Source organism: Ixodes scapularis, unplaced genomic scaffold (genome assembly GCF_016920785.2).
Source record: "Ixodes scapularis isolate PalLabHiFi unplaced genomic scaffold, ASM1692078v2 PGA_scaffold3__209_contigs__length_174095766, whole genome shotgun sequence".
NCBI lineage: Eukaryota > Metazoa > Arthropoda > Arachnida > Ixodida > Ixodidae > Ixodes > Ixodes scapularis.
The window spans coordinates 81,226,475-81,248,034 of NW_024609868.1; the positions used below are offsets into that span (position 1 = coordinate 81,226,475).

Here is a 21,560-nt window from a genome sequence, read left to right on the forward strand (position 1 = left end):
TTGGCTCCGGTGCCCGAAATGTGCGCGTCAGGTCGTGGAAACTGACGGGCTTGCTGGGAACATAAACAAACGCAGGGCACGTGACTCACCGTGATCGTATCATTAAACATCTTTGTACGCCTTTTTTTTTTCTTTTTTAAAGGTAGCATTGTGGGTTTGATGCAAACAGGAAAAACTATGCATGCGCGAGCTGACAATTTATTAAAACGACGAAACGAGAATTCCCTGATTCAAGTTTTATTTCGCGTTCCCTATTATTCCTCCCTAGCGTAGTGTGAGTAATATCGCGATTTATTTCTCGTTTATAGCCGGTGACAGGTTAGAGCTGCTCCACTTCCAGGACGCCCTCGCTGCCTTTCGACGGGCTCTGGCTGCGCGTGCCACGAAGTCTTACCAAAGGCAGAAAGCTTGTGCCAGAAGAGGCGCGTATACTGGGCTCTTTGCCAGCACTCTAAAATATTTCTGCGCGTCTACTTACCCGCGAAACACTCGAAGAGCCAACCTCAGCGATCAACTAAATCAGCTCAGCGAATGATGAGGCGGAACATCCGTTTAGACTTCGAAATTAGGACTCCGCTGTGGCATTACGCAACGCAAGCATGACGATTTGCATTGCATAATCCCACAGCGCAGACTTCATTCGTAGGTCTAAACGAATGTTCCGCCTCATCATTCACTAAGCTGATTTTATAGATCGCGGAGATTGGCTCTTTGAGTGTTTTGCGGGTAAGTAGACGCGCAGGCATTTCTTAGAGTGTGTCATCGACTGCATTTACGGGGATGCGACCGTAGCGCATCGAATCGAGATTCGACTATTTTGATCGGTAGAAAAATAGGTAGAAGAGGAAAAAACAGGAAGACAGGCTGCGTGTGATTGGTGTCTGCTCGATCTTTTGAGCTACGATCGCATTCATGTAAATGTAGCCTATAATGTGCCCAAACAAACACCGAGCATGATATATAGTAAGGAAAACAGAAGTGAAAAAAAAAACAGCAATAAGAAGAGGTTAGATATGGACACACGAAGCAAGATTTAAGAATGTATAAATATTGCAGTGTTCATCGTAAAAAAACGCGCCAAGAACAAATTTGTTCTAGAGACAGAAAAAAAAAAAAGAAACAACGGCAACAACAAATGGGTGACGCTTTCTTTTTTACAGATTCATACTTTCATGCGCGAGAGGTATATGGATGGTTTGTCGCCCGCTAAATCGTCGCGCCACTCGGCGAAAAAAAAAAGACAACACCAAAAAAAAGCTAGATACCTTTGACATCCAGGCCGCCTCTGTACTTGTCCCATCCTTTCAAGCGTACCTTCTCCCCGAGAAGATTGACAAACCTGTCGAACTCTCGGCTGCCCAGTTCTGCGTATGTAGAGTAAACAAATAACGAAAATAAAACAAAAAACAATACTTGATTTACTTTGAATATATTATGAGTGAAACAAACGCACCAGCAATGACACATCCTGTAAGCACCACAATAAAAACAATCGACAAGAATAGGAAGCACAGTACAAAGTCTCAATAACCTCTTAGGACGTACTGTCCGTTTTGTATTTTTCTTCCAGCTTGCCTGCGTTCTCACACTACTATTTCCATTCCGTCGTAACTCTATATCCCAGGATCGTGAAACAAGCATGCGCTCAGTAATGGTGCACGAAATAAAACAAACAAACAGTGACAACAAATGCAGAACTATCGTACCATTGCTGAACATCTCGTCATCGGTATTCTGGCCGGCTTCGGCATACAGGACGCCAAACTTGAAATTCACGGAACCCTGTGAAGAAGTAGTCAAGTGTTCACTTCTACCGCACCAAAGCATTTCACGTAAAAATATATATCTTTGAATTTCTTGCTGTTATATGAACGCAAATAAACTTAATTAGACGAGCTTGAATTGATTTGAATTGAGCATATCTCAGTCTCTCATATTTACTGTTTCTTTTTTTTTTTTAGGGAGTGCGTTGGCATTGGGTAACATTTTATGAAAGAATCACACATGAAGCACAGTACACGGACAGCACATCTTCCGTCAAGTGGACGTGACAAAAACATAGGTCTGAAAATAGTGTACTGTTTTTTTTTAGGGAGCACGTTGGTATTGGATAATTATATTATTTGCTGTACATGTTTTGTATTTTATCTGTAATTTTTTTTATAAAATATTTTTCCGATATTTAGAGGTATTTTGTTCACAAACTTGTCAGAAAGAGTTATTGCAGACATAACAGTAACAACTAGGAACAAGCTTTTCTGTGAGCTGCATGATTTGTAGTTTGATAATATATATGAAAGGTCAGTGAATTATTGATGTATCTGTTTCTTGAAACCGAAAAAATAATAAAAACAAACGAATTCGTACAAGGCTTTCACATCAAAGTACGAGCGCCAGGAATGAACTCAACAACTATCGCAATAATTGGTTCCTGGTGGCAAGGTGATTACTCCCAGGGTGCTACTACGCATGATACAAGCACCTATAATAAAATCGCGCAGCTAGAACAAATCGTAGTCAACAATGAGCAAACTCTTTCCCCTAAATGATAAAAAAGCATATAACACGTCATTAAAGCGCAACCACCTAGAATTTACGCACGCAAATTCCTACTCTTTTTTTTTTTTACCATGTATAAGAAACGGAACTTACAAGTAAATATAAATTAGAATGCGAATCCTGGTCAGGACTCATCTATGATAGCCTAACACCTAATATTTTTTTTTCTTTATTTTTGCTGCTGCGTTGAAAATTAAAAAGAAAAGTCAAAACATATGCAGACTTGTACACGGAGGCACACAGTTGGTGGAAATGCGGTGCTGTCTAAAGTAACCGCGACGTGCTCATTACATATTTAGACGACATTATAGAGAGACCCAAAACGAGCTTACCTCTTGTTCCTCCAATAGCAGAAGATCCTATCAACAAAGATGACGATAAACATTCGATCAGTTGTCTACTCAAAGAAGAGTATCAACATTCCGCCTGTGAACTAAGCATTATGCAATCGGGCCTTCCATCACTTAAAAATTTATTACGGCACGATCGAGAACACAAAAGCACGAGTAAAATCTAAAATATTCGGACGAACTGTTTTGTTCGCTTGTTTTCTTTCTTCGCTCAAACGCTTTTCTCAACGCAAGCCACGCGCCGTATAGACGCCCTCAATCTCTGATCGTCGTTTTGCCGAACACTTGCGAGACGAGCTACGAACACGACCCAAGTTAGAATTCGACACTCCTTCAGCTTCGTTCGAATGCCGCCGGCACACACATACACACACACACAAAAAAAAAAAGCATTGCAGTTTGATGATTGGAATTTCCCATCGGAGCGAGGGAACAACAAGTAAACAAATCATAAAAATATACAAAAAGACAAATAAAGCAACGTCGTTTCGTTCTTTAGATATAGAAAGGAAGCAACGCGCATTGAGCAAGAGCCACCCGCACTAAACTACACGCTTGTATGCACGCCGGCTAGGGTTCGAGACGCCGTCGGGCGGAACAGGCAATTTTGAGTTCTCTGGCGATTTCGCGTTCCCTGCCGTTGAAGCGTTGTTGAATGTGCCCGAAGCACACAATCCATCGGACATGGACGGGAACGTCGGCAGCGCCGAGGGTATGTCCCATGGAAAGATACAAAGCAGCCCCAAGTTGGGCACGGAAGTACATGAGAAAAAGAAGACCCCCTTAGGGGTCAACAAGTTAACTGGCTTGGGGCTATTTGGTTCCGGCAGAAGTTTATTGGTTCGCATTGAAACCAGTGTGCGAGACGACAGAGTCGAGAAGTAATGGACTGCTTTACTAAAATGAAAGGCTCTCATTTGAATAAAGACAGCTTGACTTAATCGGCCTCTCAAACTGCCTGACAGTGTTAGTTATAAAGAAGAAAAAGCACGATCTGTCGCACACTGTCCAAAAAGGAAACGACCAACCAATAAACCGACCAACCTAACAGACAAACAACGACGTCAAACAAACTTTGATCTCTTCAGTTGCCAAGGCACATTGCCGAGAATGCTTGCCTTTTGTTTTCTCTCAAAGGAATACTAAAAAAAATTAGCAGTGCTTTTTAGTTAACGTGTTGTACAATTGCAGTAATAATTACAAAAACTACGGTATTTTGGAAAACATTTTTTTTTTTGTTTTGTAAAAGGATGGTACTTTCAAGTAGAAAAACCAATAGAACCAACATTTTTACATCGCTGTGTTCTTAACTCGTCGAGCGAGTCTGCGGCAATCATTTGACTATGAAGACCTTGTGGAGTGATTGATGTAGAAGTTTGCAAGGTAAAGACGATCACGACACGGTGTTGGTGCTTCCAGCGCCTTCGGGCTAGGTTGTATTGATACTATGGCTCTCCTCCATGAACATTGGGGCACTGTTTTTCGGGAATATTGGCGGATCCATTCGCCCGGGGAGGGGAAGGCGGAGGGTGCGTGTCTCTATTTTTTCCCTTATCATACAAAGGTCAAACCGGCGGTATCTCAAACTGCTTGTTGAAAGTTACAAAATGCAGTGGGGAAGGAAATTGGAATAAAAGGCGACAAAAAGACGCATGTTTCGTTTTTAATTTCCAGGCTACACTCTAAAAAAAGCCTTTGCGTCCACTTTCTCGCACCACACTCGGATAGCCAGTTACCACAACATACGGATGCGGATGCAGCTCAGAGAATGACGATGCCGAAACACATGTTTAGAACAAAAAACGCAGTCTGAGTTGTGGCGTTAAGCAGTGCAAGCGTGACGTTTTCCATAGCTTAATGTAAAAACTCAGACTGCGTTTTTCGGTCTAAACATATCTTTCGGCATCGTCATTCGCTGAGCTGCCTCCATAAGTTGCGCTGATTGGCTCCCCGAGTGTTGTGCGAGGAAGTAGACACGCGGGATTTTTTTAGAGTGTAGGTGGCGCAAATCTACCGCCCGTAATAAACGGTAGAGTAGTTAACATCCATCCATCCATACATACATACATCCGGGTCACTTTCGCCAAAAAACCACGGAGGGAACAGGAAAACACACACACACAGCGTTATAAGGGAGAATTTAACTTTTTACTAAAAAAGTTCCTTCCCGTTAAAATGAAATTGACCTGCATAGTCTAAAGTTCTGCCTAGAAAGTTAAGGAAGGCATACATTTCAGTAAGAGATTACAGAGATTTCAGACGATGTTTATTATAGTTTAAGATTGGACATTAATATAGGAGTACTTCTAAATGACCCGTACCACTTTGGTAACGTGCCCAGAATTCCAGTCTTGAAAAAAAAAATTGTTTCATGATGCCAGAGGGAAAAACATCGCAGGATGGGTCCAGCGAAGCTCAAGCTTTATAGTCGTGACGACAATACATAAAAATAAACATTAAAAAAATCACGTGTTTAATTTGTGTCGAAAATTACTGCTAACTCTACACTGAGCTTAAATTGCATTTGAGTTGTTTTGCTCGCCTACAGTGCTTTGACTGAAGTTCATACTTATTTAATATGAAAAAAAAAAGAAGTCGTCAGAAAAACGGCGGAAAATATTAAAACCGACGGTCAGCGCCTATTTTGCAGTGTCCAAGTTGCGAATTTCATCCACGTGGGTAGCTATAGATATCGACGCAAAGATTCGCCGTTTACTGAGCATCGTTTGTTTTTCTTACTGCACAGAAGCAATCGGAAGTCGAAAGCAGAAGAGTCCAACAAAGAATACAAAAAAGGAGGCCACAATAGGGAGTATTCACTGGCGGCCATAGCTGTGTGCGCGAATGCTGAGCGCGTGCTGACGGCGAGCTTCTACAGTTCTTTTGCAACGTGCATTCCGCACCATCAAGAGTGTCGGTCTTAGCAGCCTATTGATGTGAGCTCGTTCTGAGCATGCGCTCTAAACAGCACCCACAAATATGGCGTCCAGTGAATGCTCCCTATAGGAACTTTAGCAAACCGCTGCCGTGTTCGGCGTACCGCACTATACAGGAGCATTTGAAGCATGCTTGTAAGCGCGCGCCCCGTGATCACGGTACCACCCGGGCGCGTGCTTAAAAGCATGCTTCAAAGGCTCCGGTAGTGCGGTACGCGGAACACGGTAACGGTTTGCTAAAGGTCCCTACTATGCGTAGATGCGGCAAGAAACGTTGGAAGATAAACCGAAACAGTATGGTCACTAACACCGAGAACGACAACCACATCCACGTTCTCTGAAGAGCGTGCAAGCGTGGGACAACGCGCGTCTTGCTTACATCCCACTGCGCATGCGCAATGCTAAAATTAACACGCCCGTTTTTTGGGTTTTTTTTTTTTTTTATATGAGCAGCCAAATCAGTTTTTAAATTTGCAGGCTCGTGCTTATGCGTTCGACAGGATCGGGACCGAGCTTTTGTCAACTTGACGTTTCGAGTGCGTCGTCATGACAGCTTTCCGTCTAAGTGCTTACGTTGCTATGGGCGCGCAGTTATGTCAGAATACGAAACTGGAAGATTTTCGTAGCTCCATGGGACAGGGTGCTTTCAAACATTCAATTTGACTAGTTGCGCAAGTGCCGCAGATACGCACATTCTACTACTTCAATAATTTCGATGGCAGGCATTTTACCCGAGAGAATAAAGGGGAAAACCATCGCTCGCCTGTTCGGGCGAACGGTATCGCGCTCTGTAGATATGAATTTTGTAAAAGCTCACAACGTGAACCACGCGAAGCTTTTACAGCAATATAGTAATTATTCAGTCATAACGTGGAAGTTAAACTAAACGCCCAAACGCTCGCCTGCTCGCACTAACCGTGTCCAACTCTGTATAATACATTCGTTATAATTCATAAAATGGATCATTTTATAATATTACGCCGGGAAACAAATCTTAGACCCCATTCACATTGCCAGCAGAAAGGTACTTTTATTTTAGGTACCTTTGCTATTGGCGAACTGATTCGCCGCCATTCGTAAGGTACCTTAGCGAAAGGTACCTCCCTGAACTCGCAGCCCCAACAAGCGGCCACGTGATCTGGAGCCTATTATGTACCGCCAATGTTTAGCATAGCCACGCACTGGGGTTGGAGACGCACAGGACACGCGCTGGGTTTCAGACATCGTTAGGGTTCGGCGATTGTCATTAACGCGATTGGGCACGACTCATTACCTGAATGTTTGTCGAGTTATTGATTATCGCGAGCTCAAATCGACTGCTCACGCAGTGTTCGAACCCAACCTATGAGCCGCATTCAAATATTGTCACTGGGGTATACTGCGACCTGCGAGCTACGTCATCCAGTTTTGCGACGAAGGAAAGATTGAAGAAAAACGCTCGCTTTTATTTCTGAAATTACACCGCAGCAAAGAGGTTCATCGGTCAAAGGCTTCGCGTGCGAGTATACTTGGGCCCTACTATTGGCGACGTGAGCGTTCGAAAGCGTCGCTGTGATCGGCCCACCACAATTGGCCAAATGCTGACTATGACGTCAGCAAAAGATATCAAATCGACGCAAATAAGAACAATGTAAGAACTTTAATTTTGACGGTGTGGGCAGTGTTACTTTGAGAGCGCTATCATTTTAGGCTTTCACCATGCTCATTACAGACACCATTGAACTTGTTCTTCACAAGGTAATGACGTCACGAAAGGTAAACAAACGAGGGCGCCACCGAAACATCTCGCCCAGAGCCGTTTATCTCGCCGCTAATACTTGGAGACATTTCTTGACAATGAAGCCAAAGGTATGGGTATTCGCTCGCGCATTTTGAGCGCCGATCACGACAGTGCACGCGCGGTCTGCGCGTCTTTTATGAAATGTCAGACGTCCCCGTGACCTTCAGTTTTTGTTTCCTCTTATTCCGTCCGCTTCACTTCATCATTACTAAAGCAGGAAACAAGTCATTGCCCCTTTAGGTGTTATTATGTCCTTCTCTTCATCCGTTTTATGTACTGTGTTCGAGTGTGTTTACCTAGAGGTGCTATCTGCGGATTCCCTAAAATGAAACAGCCATATAGAACGCACAATCGGAAAGGCTAGTAAAATGTTTTATTTTATCCGCCGAAATTTTAGATCCGCATCACGAAACGTTAAAGAAGCACTTTATTTTTATTTGGTAAGAACGATCCTTGATTACGCGTGCGGTGTGTGGGGACCCTTATAACGAATTCCTTATCAATAAACTAGAAAAAATTCAAAATCAGGCAGCGCGTTTTGTACTGATCCACTGTGACCCTTATGCTAGTATTAAAGAGAGAGAAGCTACGCTGGGATGGGAAACACTCAAATGTAGAAGAAAAAAAAAACTAAGACTAAAATTCTTCCACCGTGTCTTTCAAAACAGAACAGGAATTGATAAAGCCCCCTATCTTATGGGGCTATCATACGTCTCTTCTCGTTGTGATATTTTAAAGAAAGGTTGTTGTTCCCGCTTACAGGACTGACAGTTTTGCTAATTCATTGTTTGTCAAAACCGCGAGAAAGTGGAACGACCTCTCGGAAGATATTGTGTCCATTGATGATAATGACGTTTTCTTTTTCCACTTGTCATAATGTTTTCTAAAACCCTCCTACAATAATGCCCACAGGGCGAGGTAGGTACAATGTAAGTAAATAATAATAAATATGCCTTTGTAGAGGCTCGTCAACGCCCGCTTCAGGGGCTCGGCATCTCGGTAATACGAGAAGGTCGTCAATAGCCTCTGGTTCTGGTGCATGTTTAAGGCGTCTATCGTGACAGTAAAGTCGTGTGAAGTTAAAAAAAACAAAAAAAAACACATTCCAACTGAATATCGATGCACCGTTCTTTTACGTTTGCCCGAGCAATCAGGTTATATTTCGGTCATTTATTTATTTATTTACTGTCAAGGCCGAGGCATCACAAAGAGGAATTAGTAAAGCAAAGACACAAAAAAAGTAGCGTGAAAATTAAACTAGGTATTCAATCGCCAGCCTGTTCGTGCTAACTGTGTGAATAGGACTTTGTTATACTTCGTGAAGTGAACCACGCGACCAAAGCGCTACACTAGTATATAATCTATCCAATCATAGCGTAGAAGTTAAGCTAGGTGTTTAAATAACGCACTAAATAACGCGATACAATGTTGGACGAACATAGCCTGGAAATATATGTTGCCTATATGGCAAACAAGCCACACGACTTGAACGTACGCGAGTAAGTTATTAAGCCCTTTATCAAAAGCTAGAAACGACAAGAAGACAATATACAGCCTTTTGATCCTGCCAACGTGCTTCGATCTTACATTGTGACAGCGAAGATATACTCCCAAGAATCGCTCATAAAGGACAACCCCTAGTTCAGAGTAGATACTCTTTTATGATTGAAGGGGCTCTTATCCAGCTTCACCGTATTATAATTTATATGTTGTTGTCTCCCAGTAAAGAAAAACAAAAATAGCATTAGAAGCCGCTTAAGTTTTTGTAAAACTTCCATCACACACACACATATATATATATATGTACGACGACGACGTCCGCGCGCCACGTAAGATGGATCGGTTTGATGCGTTTTAACGGATTTTCAGAAATAAATGAAATACACACGCCCTTTTGCAACTTCCCCCGCAGTATCGATCCTTTTTTCTTTCTTGGTAACGGGCCCAGAAAAAAAAAAAAAGGAGGAGGAACGAGAAGGAAAAAGGAGGGGGGGGGGGTCATATCCGAGTCTCTCCAAGATGGCCTATCGGAGGAAAGTAAATATCGGCGCAAAAACACCGAGCCGTAACACTGAAACGACCAGGGTATAACTCGAAAATTATGCAGGCGAGCCCGACGGACCAACAACTCCCCATACACCGGTGAAATTTATGGCTTTCTTCTTTGGAGCCTCGCGACGCGAGCTTTAGTGGCTCGCGACGCGAACACGGGCGCGTGTAAGGTGCACGCGCCCACGAAAAAAGCGCGTAAGGGTTATTTATGCGATGGCAACCCGCCGTTTAGTAGCTCCCGCGTTGCAGCGCGCGTGCTTTTAGTTGAGCGAGATATACCAGGCCTGGGCGGGAGACTACCACTGAAGACTGCAGTGTTAACACGCGCCGTAAGAACACACGACTCTACGTGGTAGAGCAAATTGATACCCCTGTCAGACGGGCACGTTCAATGACATTTAAGTAAAATGACATTACAGCTCGGCCAATCCGCGAGTTTAATACGCTACGCTGCACGTGCACCCGCCACGTGCAGAACCAGTATCATGAGCTGATTCGCCGAGCGATGAATGACATTCGATCAAAATGACATTTACTTTCCCGTCTTACAGGGGTATAGACCTTTTTCGCAAGGTCGCCGCCATCTTGAATTGACGTCACTTCCAGTATGGGCGAAAACATTGTTTTGCCGTCGCCACGTCAATAGAAGGCATTTAGGACATAAACGTAGCCGTCACACATTCTCGTTTTATCTCCCCTCTATTTTTTTACTATTTGCAGGTTGAAACGTACTGATATTTTTTCGTCGCCCATACCGGATGTGCCTACTTGGCGGTCGGGGGCGAGAGTAAGCGGAAAAGGTCTATAAGTTAAGTGAACATGCCCTACCGGACGCGAGAAACGAGCTAGTGCGCGCGTCGGTAAAGAAAGCCAAGATATGCCCCGTTTTATCTTTACTTTGAGCCGAGAAAAGACTACAGTCCTGATGAAGTCTAATACGTCGAAGGTGCTTCTCCTTCTTTGTGACTCGTGCCGTTAAAACAGATTCGAAAGCTACGCACTGTGAACATCTACTCGGTGTTATGTACACTCTAAAAAAAGCCCGTGCGTTTGTTTTCCCGCACAACACTCGGAGAGCCAATCACCGCAACTTACGGAGGCAGCTCAGCGAATGAGGATGCCGAAACATATGTTTACACCAAAAACGCAGTCTGGGTTGTGACATTAAAGGGATGGCGAACCGAAATTCGTGTTTCAGAAAACAATGCAGGAGCAGTTGGCCGGGACACTACAATCCCTACAACACCACTCGTAAGGCATTATCTCGAATGAACGGCCGTATCTTTGGGAAAAGAGGTCAAGACTGAACGAGGCCGATGAGGCGCGTGACGTCAACATTCCTCTCTTCGCTTCGCCACCTCAAGGCGGCGAGGCGAAGACGCGAGGCCATTTCCCCTCCTTCTCGACTCTTCTAGCAGAAACGACGTCAACATATCTGTCAAATGCGCCTCCTTTTTTTTAGAAAAATACGACCATCCGTCCGAGATATCGCTGTACGAGTGATGTTTTAATGTTTGTAGCGTCCCGTTGCATACTTCTGCCACCGTGTTTTGTGGAATCCAGATTTAGGTTCAGCATCCCTTTAAGCAATGAAAAACGTCACGCTTGCATTCCTTAATGTCATTACTCAGACTAAGTTTTTGGGTCTAAACATATCTTTCGGCGTCGTCATTCACTGAGCTGCCGCCGTAAGTTGCGCTGATTGGCTCTCCGAGTGTTGCACCGGAAATTAGACGCACGGGCTTTTTTTAGAGTGCACATTAAGAAAATGCCAGCGAGTTAACTTCCTCGTGGAGCATGCGGAAAGCCACACAGAACGCTGTACAGCGGGCATCTCAAAAACGACGAGTTTGAATAAAGATGTCACCAGCCAAGACATTGATCTACTATAAAATTATAATCTCGTAATTTGCATTCAAACACTCCCATCTAGGTTGTAATTTCACGTGTATGTCAGCTGTCCGCGAGTCTTTAGCGTGCATAACGTTGTAGCGATTACCCGAACGAGCGTGCGTCAAAACCGTCTGAACGTGCAAATTGACGGGAGTGGAACTTATTGACGCACGATGATTGGTCCAGTCTGCACTTGAATTACCCCATAAAAGAGAAATGCAGTGAACTAAATTGATGATGAGAAAAAAATAGTCTTACCTTTTGCACGTCGGGTGTGAATATCTCCTTGGGACCCTTCTCGATCCTGTCCAGACTTTCAAAATTGCTGTGGAAACGAAGAAACAGACGCACCCCGAGTTTTATAGCGGGAACATTGAACTTTCGTGACCACTGTCCCCCCTACTCAACTCCCAAACACTTACGCAGAAAAGATAAATATATAAAATGAAAGTTCCTTTTTCATCCCCAGCATTCCTAGACACGGTCTCCTTGGGCCATCTCTTGGCTATTCTCAGCAAAACGCAGTAAAATAATAATTTCAACCAAACTACCGCAGAAATCCTTAAGTTCCCCGGAGTATCTATAGAGGGCACTACTACGATCTTAATTATTACCTACTTGAACCTCAGGATTCTATACTTTTTATTCCTGGGCCCGATATAGTATTGTTGCATTGGGTCCTATGGGCCACTTTGACAAAAGTTTAAATTTCTTCTCACTAAAATGAAGAATCGTAAAGCTCCCGATGAATATAATAGCTGCCTACTCATAGCACACACCGCAGTTAATATTTCGGTAGTTTAATTAATACCTTTTATTCCTCGAGACTTTCAAATTCGGCCCGCTTTTTGCCCCTGTAAAGTTAGCACACCGCCGTGCACCAAGAAGCTTGCGGCCAAGCTACCTTTACATAGGCTTATTGAAAAAAAAAAATTTGTACGATGCGCTTGTGACAGCATATTGACTAAGAATGTGGCGGTAATAATATGACTATATAATAATTAGATGTTTACAATCAAAATTTGTGCCCTGGATTTCAAATATGAACAATTATTATGTAGGATCAGAAACACTTGCACTGTATATATTTTGCTTTGAATGTGTACGTAAAGTTTTAGCTCGGTTACAGACACAAACTAACGAAATTCTTTCATGCGTGTATAACTAAAAATGACTAGAAATATAACTAGAAAGGCGCGCCGCTGGCCGTTTGATTGTGTGTCTTTTTAGCCTATCTTATTTTATTTATACATATATACGCGTATAAATAAAGAACACAACGACGACGACGTTGAAACGATTACACACCGGGCGACGGCGGTACCTCAATCTGAGCCCTGGTTCCTCGGAAGCGGCAGCTTCTACTTTGACTGGGCTACCTCCTTGAAGCCTGATCCTTTGATCCCAGTGAACCCCAGTGAGCAACAGCGCCATCATCTTCCTGGGGCTCCTTCATGCACCGATAGAACGCCGTGCCAGATCCCCATGGCTCGCTGCTGACCCGTCCAACCCACCTCTACAAACTCTGGACTTCTGCAAATCGGACTGCCATCCTCCCCAATACCAACAATCTATGTCGTCGTCATCATGCATGTATATACTCATCACATTATCATGTTCACTAGACGCGGCACCGCGGGCCTCCATGGTACGGGCTGCTGCCTTTCCGCGGTGCCGCGGCTCACCAGAGCCAAATAAATAAAGACTAAAAACAAAAGACTAAAGACAAAATGCTTTGCTGACCAACAGCCGGTAGCGCCTTAAAACAAAGAACAATAGTGTTTCCTCGTTAGAGGGCACACATTCCAAAACTACACCATACTTGTGGCGCACATCACTGAGGTGACATACGCAACACAGAAAATAACAGATTGTCTCATGAACGCAAAACGAGAAAATACACATAATGGGGGAGATTTTTTGTTTCTAAAAGCCAAATTCAGAAACCTAGACTAAACTAATGTTTGCTGAAACTCGGGGTACATCGCGTGTATCGTTTCGAAAAAGTATGAAACGAAAACGCCACACAACATATTTGACGTTGTTTCACATTTCGAGACACTGGCTTGCACTCGCGCACCGACCGCCGGCGCAGCGTAGCGCGCAGTCGTAAAATGTCTGCGACTGATGATGATGATGATAGCCTATTGCCCCCCCCCCCCCCCCACACACACACACACAAAAAAAAAAGAAGATTTGGCGCGGACCTTCCCTCCGTCAGTGCTGGATTCGGCACTGTAGGCGTTCTGTCTAATGTAAATAGGCGGAGCTGAATGCATTCCCCCTAGAAAAGTATTCGGCCAGACGCGAACGGTTAAAAGGTGGGAGGCCGAAGAGATGCATAGGAGAGGAGGTTCAAATAGCGGTCGCGCGTTTCAAATTCTCCGTTTATCTTGTTCTATGGCGCCTACATGTCTGTCTGTGGAGTTTGAAGACATCCATTGTTGCCCTGAATGTGCCAGCGCGTGACGCTCTCGAGCACTCGGTGCGTGACTTGGGCGGTAAAATGGCGTCTATGCATTAGCTAAAGCTACGCGCCCAAGCTAGAGTGTACTAGAAGGGAGGAGTGGGGCCACCGGAGTGCTACTTAGGTACCTCCGCATGTGGAAAAAACAGGCTAATCCAAGCCACTTCGCTCGTAGTGCCCTCTCGGGCGCTACGAGCGAAATGGTTTGGATTGGCCGTTGTTTTTTTTTATATGAAAAAAAAAAACGCCTTTCGTTTTAATCCCAAGCTCGACCGGCACGCTGGTCAAGGTCATAGAAACAATAGAACGCCGTACTATATCTTTATACAACCTAGACGTCAGTCGTCACGTACATAAAGTCACCGCGACCTGACTTCTTGTCACAACGCCATGCAACATCACGACGACGCCTTGACGTCAACGTCGTCATCGACGCTGACAATGTGCGTTACACGACATCAAGACTGCGTTCTGACGTCATACTGCGTTGACAACGACGACGATGTCAACGTTGACGTTGATGAAGACGACGACAACGTCACGGGACGTCAAGATGACGGCGTCCTTGTCAATGCGACGTCATAAGGACGCTTGATGTCAGTTCGTCGACGTCGTTGTCGACATGACGCAACTGGACGTCACGAAGACGTCCCGAAAACTTGAGGATGTTGACGTCAACGTTGACGTTAGCGATGACGTCAAGACGACGTTAGCGTGACGTCAACGTCGGCATCGACGACCACGTCCACGTCGTCCTCGAAGCGGCGCGCGACGTAATGACCGCGTTGCAACAGCGACTTGATGTCGCGTAATGGCGTCGTCCTTAACGCGACGCGATGTCACGACCGCGTCACAACGGCGACTTGATGTCGCGTAACGGCGTTGTCCTCAACGCGATGTCACGACTGCATTACAGCGGTGAATTGATGTCGCGAAACGGCGTTGTCCTCAACGCGATGCCACCACCGTGTCACAACGGCGACTTGATGTCGCGCAACGGCGTTGTCCTCAACGCGATGTCACGACTGCGTCACAACGGCGACTTGATGTCGCGTAATGGCGTTGTCCTCAACGCGATGTCACGACCGCGTCACAACGGCGACTTGATGTCGCGTAACGGCGTTGTCCTCAACGCGATGTCACGACTGCGTCATAACGGCAACTTGATGTCGCGTAACGGCGTTGTCCTCAACGCGATGTCAGGACTGCGTCACAACGGCGACTTGATGTCACGTAACAGCGTTGACCTCAACGCGATGTCAGGACTGTGTCACAACGGCGACTTGATGTCGCGTAACGGCGTTATCCTCAACGCGATGTCACGACTGCGTCACAACGGCGACTTGATGTCGCGTAACGGCGTTGTCCTCAACGCGATGTCAGGACTGCGTCACAACGGCGACTTAATGTCGCGTAACGGCGTTGTCCTCAACGCAATGTCACGACTGCGTCACAACAGCGACTTAATGCCGCGTAACGGCGTTGTCCTCAACGCGATGTCACGACCGCGTCACAACGGCGGCTTGATGTCGCGTAACGGCGTTGTCCTCAACGCGATGTCACGACTGCGTCACAACGGCGACTTGATGTCGCGTAACGGCGTTGTCCTCAACGCGATGTCAGGACTGCGTCACAACGGCGACTTGATGTCGCGTAATGGTGTTGTCCTCAACGCGATGTCACGACTGCGTCACAACGGCGACTTAATGTCGCGTAACGGCGTTGTCTTCAACGCGATGTCATGACTGCGTCACAACGGTGACTTAATGTCGCGTGACGGCGTTGTCCTCAACGCGATGTCAGGACTGCGTCACAACGGCGACTTAATGTCGCGTAACGGCGTTGTCCTCAACGCGATGTCACGACTGCGTCACAACGGCGACTTGATGTCGCGTAACGGCGTTGTCCTCAACGCGATGTCAGGACTGCGTCACAACGGCGACTTGATGTCGCGTAACGGCGTTGTCATAACGCGATGTCACAACTGCGTCACAACGGCGACTTAATGTCGCGTAACGGCGTTGTCCTCAGTGCGATGTCACGACTGCGTCACAACGGCGACTTAATGTCGCGTAACGGCGTTGTCCTCAACGCGATGTCACGACCGCGTCACAACGGCGACTTGATGTTGCGTAACGGCGTTGTCCTCAACGCGATGTCACGACTGCGTCACAACGGCGACTTGATGTCGCGTAACGGCGTTGACCTCAACGCGATGTCAGGACTGTGTCACAACGGCGACTTGATGTCGCGTAACGGCGTTATCCACAACGCGATGTCACGACTGCGTCACAACGGCGACGTAATGTCGCGTAACAGCGTTGTCCTCAACGCGATGTCACGACTGCGTCACAACGGCGACTTGATGTCGCTTAACGGCGTTATCCTCAACGCGATGTCACGACTGCGTCACAACGGCGACTTAATGTCGCGTAACGGCGTTGTCTTCAACGCGATGTCATGACTGCGTCACAACGGTGACTTAATGTCGCGTGACGGCGTTGTCCTCAACGCGATGTCAGGACTGCGTCACAACGGCGACTTAATGTCGCGTAACGGCGTTGTCCTCAACGCGATGTCACGACTGCGTCACAACGGCGACTTGATGTCGCGTAACGGCGTTGTCCTCAACGCGATGTCAGGACTGCGTCACAACGGCGACTTGATGTCGCGTAACGGCGTTGTCATAACGCGATGTCACAACTGCGTCACAACGGCGACTTAATGTCGCGTAACGGCGTTGTCCTCAGCGCGATGTCACGACTGCGTCACAACGGCGACTTAATGTCGCGTAACGGCGTTGTCCTCAACGCGATGTCACGACCGCGTCACAACGGCGACTTGATGTTGCGTAACGGCGTTGTCCTCAACGCGATGTCACGACTGCGTCACAACGGCGACTTGATGTCGCGTAACGGCGTTGACCTCAACGCGATGTCAGGACTGTGTCACAACGGCGACTTGATGTCGCGTAACGGCGTTATCCACAACGCGATGTCACGACTGCGTCACAACGGCGACGTAATGTCGCGTAACAGCGTTGTCCTCAACGCGATGTCACGACTGCGTCACAACGGCGACTTGATGTCGCTTAACGGCGTTATCCTCAACGCGATGTCACGACTGCGTCACAACGGCGACTTAATGTCGCGTAACGGCGTTGTCCTCAACGCGATGTCACGACCGCGTCACAACGGCGACTTAATGTCGCGTAACGGCGTTGTCCTCAACGCGATGTCACGACTGCGTCACAACGGCGACTTAATGTCGCGTAACGGCGTTGTCCTCAACGCGATGTCACGACCGCGTCACAACGGCGACTTGATGTCGCGTAACGGCGTTGTCCTCAACGCGATGTCACGACTGCGTCACAACGGCGACTTGATGTCGCGTAACGGCGTTATCCTCAACGCGATGTCACGACTGCTTCACAACGGCGACTTAATGTCGCGTAACAGCGTTGTCCAAACGCGATGTCACGACTGCGTCAAAACGACGACTTGATGTCGCTTAACGGCGTTATCCTCAACGCGATGTCACGACTCCGTCACAACGGCGACTTGATGTCGCGTAACGGCGTTGACCTCAACGCGATGTCAGGACTGTGTCACAACGGCGACTCGATGTCGCGAAACGGCGTTATGCTCAACGCGATGTCAGGACTGTGTCACAACGGTGACTTGATGTCGCGTAACGGCGTTGACCTCAACGCGATGTCAGGACTGTGTCACAACGGCGACTCGATGTCGCTTAACGGCGTTATCCTCAACGCGATGTCACGACTGCTTCACAACGGCGACTTAATGTCGCGTAACAGCGTTATCCTCAACGCGATGTCACGACTCCGTCACAACGGCGACTTGATGTCGCGTAACAGCGTTGTCCTCAACGCGATGTCACGACTGCGTCACAACGGCGACTTGATGTCGCTTAACGGCGTTATCCTCAACGCGATGTCACGACTGCGTCACAACGGCGACTTAATGTCGCGTAACGGCGTTGTCCTCAACGCGATGTCACGACTGCGTCACAACGGCGACTTAATGTCGCGTAACGGCGTTGTCCTCAACGCGATGTCACGACCGCGTCACAACGGCGACTTGATGTCGCGTAACGGCGTTGTCCTCAACGCGATGTCACGACTGCGTCACAACGGCGACTTGATGTCGCGTAACGGCGTTATCCTCAACGCGATGTCACGACTGCTTCACAACGGCGACTTAATGTCGCGTAACAGCGTTGTCCAAACGCGATGTCACGACTGCGTCAAAACGACGACTTGATGTCGCTTAACGGCGTTATCCTCAACGCGATGTCACGACTCCGTCACAACGGCGACTTGATGTCGCGTAACGGCGTTGACCTCAACGCGATGTCAGGACTGTGTCACAACGGCGACTCGATGTCGCTTAACGGCGTTGTCCTCAACGCGATGTCACGACGGCGTTACAACGGTGACTTGATGTGGCGAAACGGCGTCGTCCTCGACGCGATGGGATGTCACGACGGCCTCCTGAGAGCACCTTGGCGTCGCGTAACACTGTAGTCGACGGTGGCGTCGTGGCGTCGTCGTAACGTCACGTCGTCGCGTCGTGTTGCTTTGACATTACCTCTGACGTCAAAATCATTAAAGAAATACATTATAGCCCCTAGGGGGCTATATTACCCATATGACCTTGACCTGTGTCCCTGCTCGATCGCACGCAGCGAAGGTGGCGCTGCGATCGAAGTGGCTTGGTCCTGATCTAATCCTGACCTGATCGCTTTCCACATTTTGAAATCCAACTGAAAGCACGAGCGGAGCCTGTGGCTCGTCCGTCCCACTCGTACTTTCTAGTATACTCTACCCAAGCTGAGCGACACCAGATTGCGCGCGCTTTCAAATGCATAAAAAATGAATTGGGCGGAAAAAAAAAATATATGGCGGCACAGTGCGGCACTGAGCTAGATTTGAGACGCCATGAATTTCCCAGAAGTGGCGCGCGGCACGTGCCTCGAGCATTTCTACAACAACGAATGGCGCCACTTTTCCCAAGATAGAGGGGCTTTAGGTTGATACGCCACGTGTCGTGAGAATTGGGAAATAAAACAGCGTGTCCCAGAAAGCAGGGCATGATTCCAATGCGGATTGAGTAAACACAGGTTTTCGTTACGAAACGCGAGAGTTTTTGTTAACGCTGCGGTCCGGTGCTCATGCAAGATGACCCGCAACATGCTATATTCCCAACGCAAAAAAAAAGAAAAAAAAAAAAAGAACGTGGTTTGAATTGGCGTTGCCGCAACGTCTGAGAGGAGACGAGCCGTTACACGTGCTATTCTCGTTTTGTCCTTCGTTTTCCTGTTGCAGGGGAAGGGGGATAAGCACTTAATACACATAAACTGCCCGTTCTCACACACAAGCACAAATGTGCTATGTAAGACGTATTTATAAAGTGTAATGCCGACGAAACTGAAATAGACTATTCTTATTCTTATTATTATTATAATTACATCCGCGCAGGATTTTACAGCGGCGGCTCCAAACCGAGGTAACATGTAATTTTTGTCTTTGTTTTGGTTTGTTCAAATGAAAACAAGCTACCTCCAATATGTTTTAAAGGGGTACGGAAAAGAAGTGATGTGAGCGCGAGCTCTCTGCCCCTCGCCTCAAAGTCGGCCGGCGAGAAGCGCAATGCATATCGCGCTCGTGACGTCAATAGTTCCTGCACGGTCAAGGATACTGTTGTTGCAAGTCTTGCTGCTTGGTGGCGTCAACGCGTGACAATCTCGCCTATTTGCAACCCCAGCGAAACGAACGGCACCTAGCGAAAAAAAAACAACAACACTGAATTGACCGAAACAGGTCCTTTCGAGATTTCTGCTCGTATCTAGTTTCCGTGATTACATCTTGTCGGTGGTTCACGTGATAGAACAGTTGTCCCGGTGACTCTGCCGTAACTGCAGCATCAGCTTGTTCCTGCAGGTTCCTCTGCACAACCTATAGGCAACCGCGTGAACCGGACATTCCGCGTTCATCAGCGTTCATCCATCAGCACCGTGGAAGGACAGTAGGCAGTCCTTTCATCGCCTCCTCAAACGAAGTTAAGCATCTGGAAGCTCGATTACGCCAACATATGGCCGCAGGTTCGAAACGTGGAGGATAAGAAGCGGGGCAAAACATTTTGAGTCCAGTGCTTGCTTGCTGATGCTGCAGCGCTGTGCACATGGCACGGCACGACCTGTATTCGACCGCCACATTTGCCCGATAGTGGCGTCCCCTGTGGGTCGCTGGAGTCGCGAATATTTCGTTTCAGCTGAAGTCCAGACGCAGCCGACGCTACAAGCGCAAGCATGTGCTCCTCACGTGACTGAATTCGGCGAATAGAAGATCCGCGCGTTCGAGGCGCGCGGCGCGCTCAAAAGGAGGGGAACCCCGGGGCGCGCGCAACGTCTACTTTCCTGCAAGGCATTTGAGTGTGCTCCTCACGTGATCGGATCTCGGCAAATAGCGGCGCTGCGGCACGTGAAAAACAGGCGCGCAACTCTGGCTCCCGTAGGGAGCCTATACGGGAACGCTAACCTAGTTCGGTCTCGGTAGACGCTTGTAGTCCGGGTTTCAAGCGTGAGTTTCCCAACTTTATAGTTATAGCAACGTCGTCGTGTAAAAATGACATAGACGTATACACTCAGGTAATGGTAGTTATCGAAGTGGCCAGACTGAATTTTAGAAAGGGTCTACTCGATCGCGGCATCAGCTGATCTGTAAGGTCAGTTCACGCAGAGTGCACCCCTCGCTTGCATTACGTTATGTTACGGGTGCTTACGCCTGCCTTCGTCGCGAATCACACGGTCACTCGTGCTTCGTATGAATCATGGTAACAAATCCAAGGAGTAGTAAAACACGGAAGGCCATGTAAATGGCAGTCCTATCTTGACTCAAGTCACCGCAACGCAATCAAACGCAGTCAAATGCAACTGTGTGAACAGTTTCTTAACAGGTCGGTCGCCAAGGGTGCTGCAAAAGACCGTGCAAAAAAAGAAAAAGGTAAAGTATTAGTAAGAAAAAAAAAAGTTAAGTTGGAGCTTGCAGTTGGGACCATAACCGCGTAATGGGAAGGTGTTGAGAATGCGCAGCCTGCGCCAAACATCTCCACATTTGGGGACAAGTGGTGCAGCAGCGGTCGATAGCTGGACGCGCCCTCGACGGCGGAAAAAAAGAAAGAAAAAAAAAATGGGGAAAGTTGGTAACCAACCAAAAATAAAATAAGTTCAGAACGTAGAACGGAAGATCCAAGTGGTTCTGAAGAGGTTCGGTCCGCTCCTTAACTATGGGAGAGTTCGCTCCATTTTTTTCCCCGCTAACACCAAATCTAGCCACTCAAGCACTCTGCACTTCGTTTTTTTTTTTTTTTTTTTTACTGCTTAACGTCTATTCCTATCGCGTTCTTTTTTTTCTCTCTCTATATATATATCTATAGATTTTTGTTTTGCGTCAAGGACCTCCCTTTAGTGTGTAAAGACTCAGGAAAATTCCGCGAATCTCC

General features: G+C 47.0%; 1 protein-coding gene across 1 annotated transcript in view; it reads right to left on the reverse strand.

Moving 5' to 3' along the window:
• The window catches only part of LOC8053097 (GTPase-activating Rap/Ran-GAP domain-like protein 3), a 189,469-nt gene that overhangs the window by 34,911 nt on the left and 132,998 nt on the right, over positions 1-21,560 (reverse strand). Inside the window, exons 7-10 of the mRNA XM_040218040.3 lie at positions 11,829-11,895; positions 2,892-2,918; positions 1,707-1,782; positions 1,266-1,364 (exon numbers count right to left, since the gene is read on the reverse strand). Coding sequence (XP_040073974.1) covers positions 1,266-1,364; positions 1,707-1,782; positions 2,892-2,918; positions 11,829-11,895 — 269 coding nt within the window. The remainder of the gene's footprint in view (positions 1-1,265; positions 1,365-1,706; positions 1,783-2,891; positions 2,919-11,828; positions 11,896-21,560) is intronic.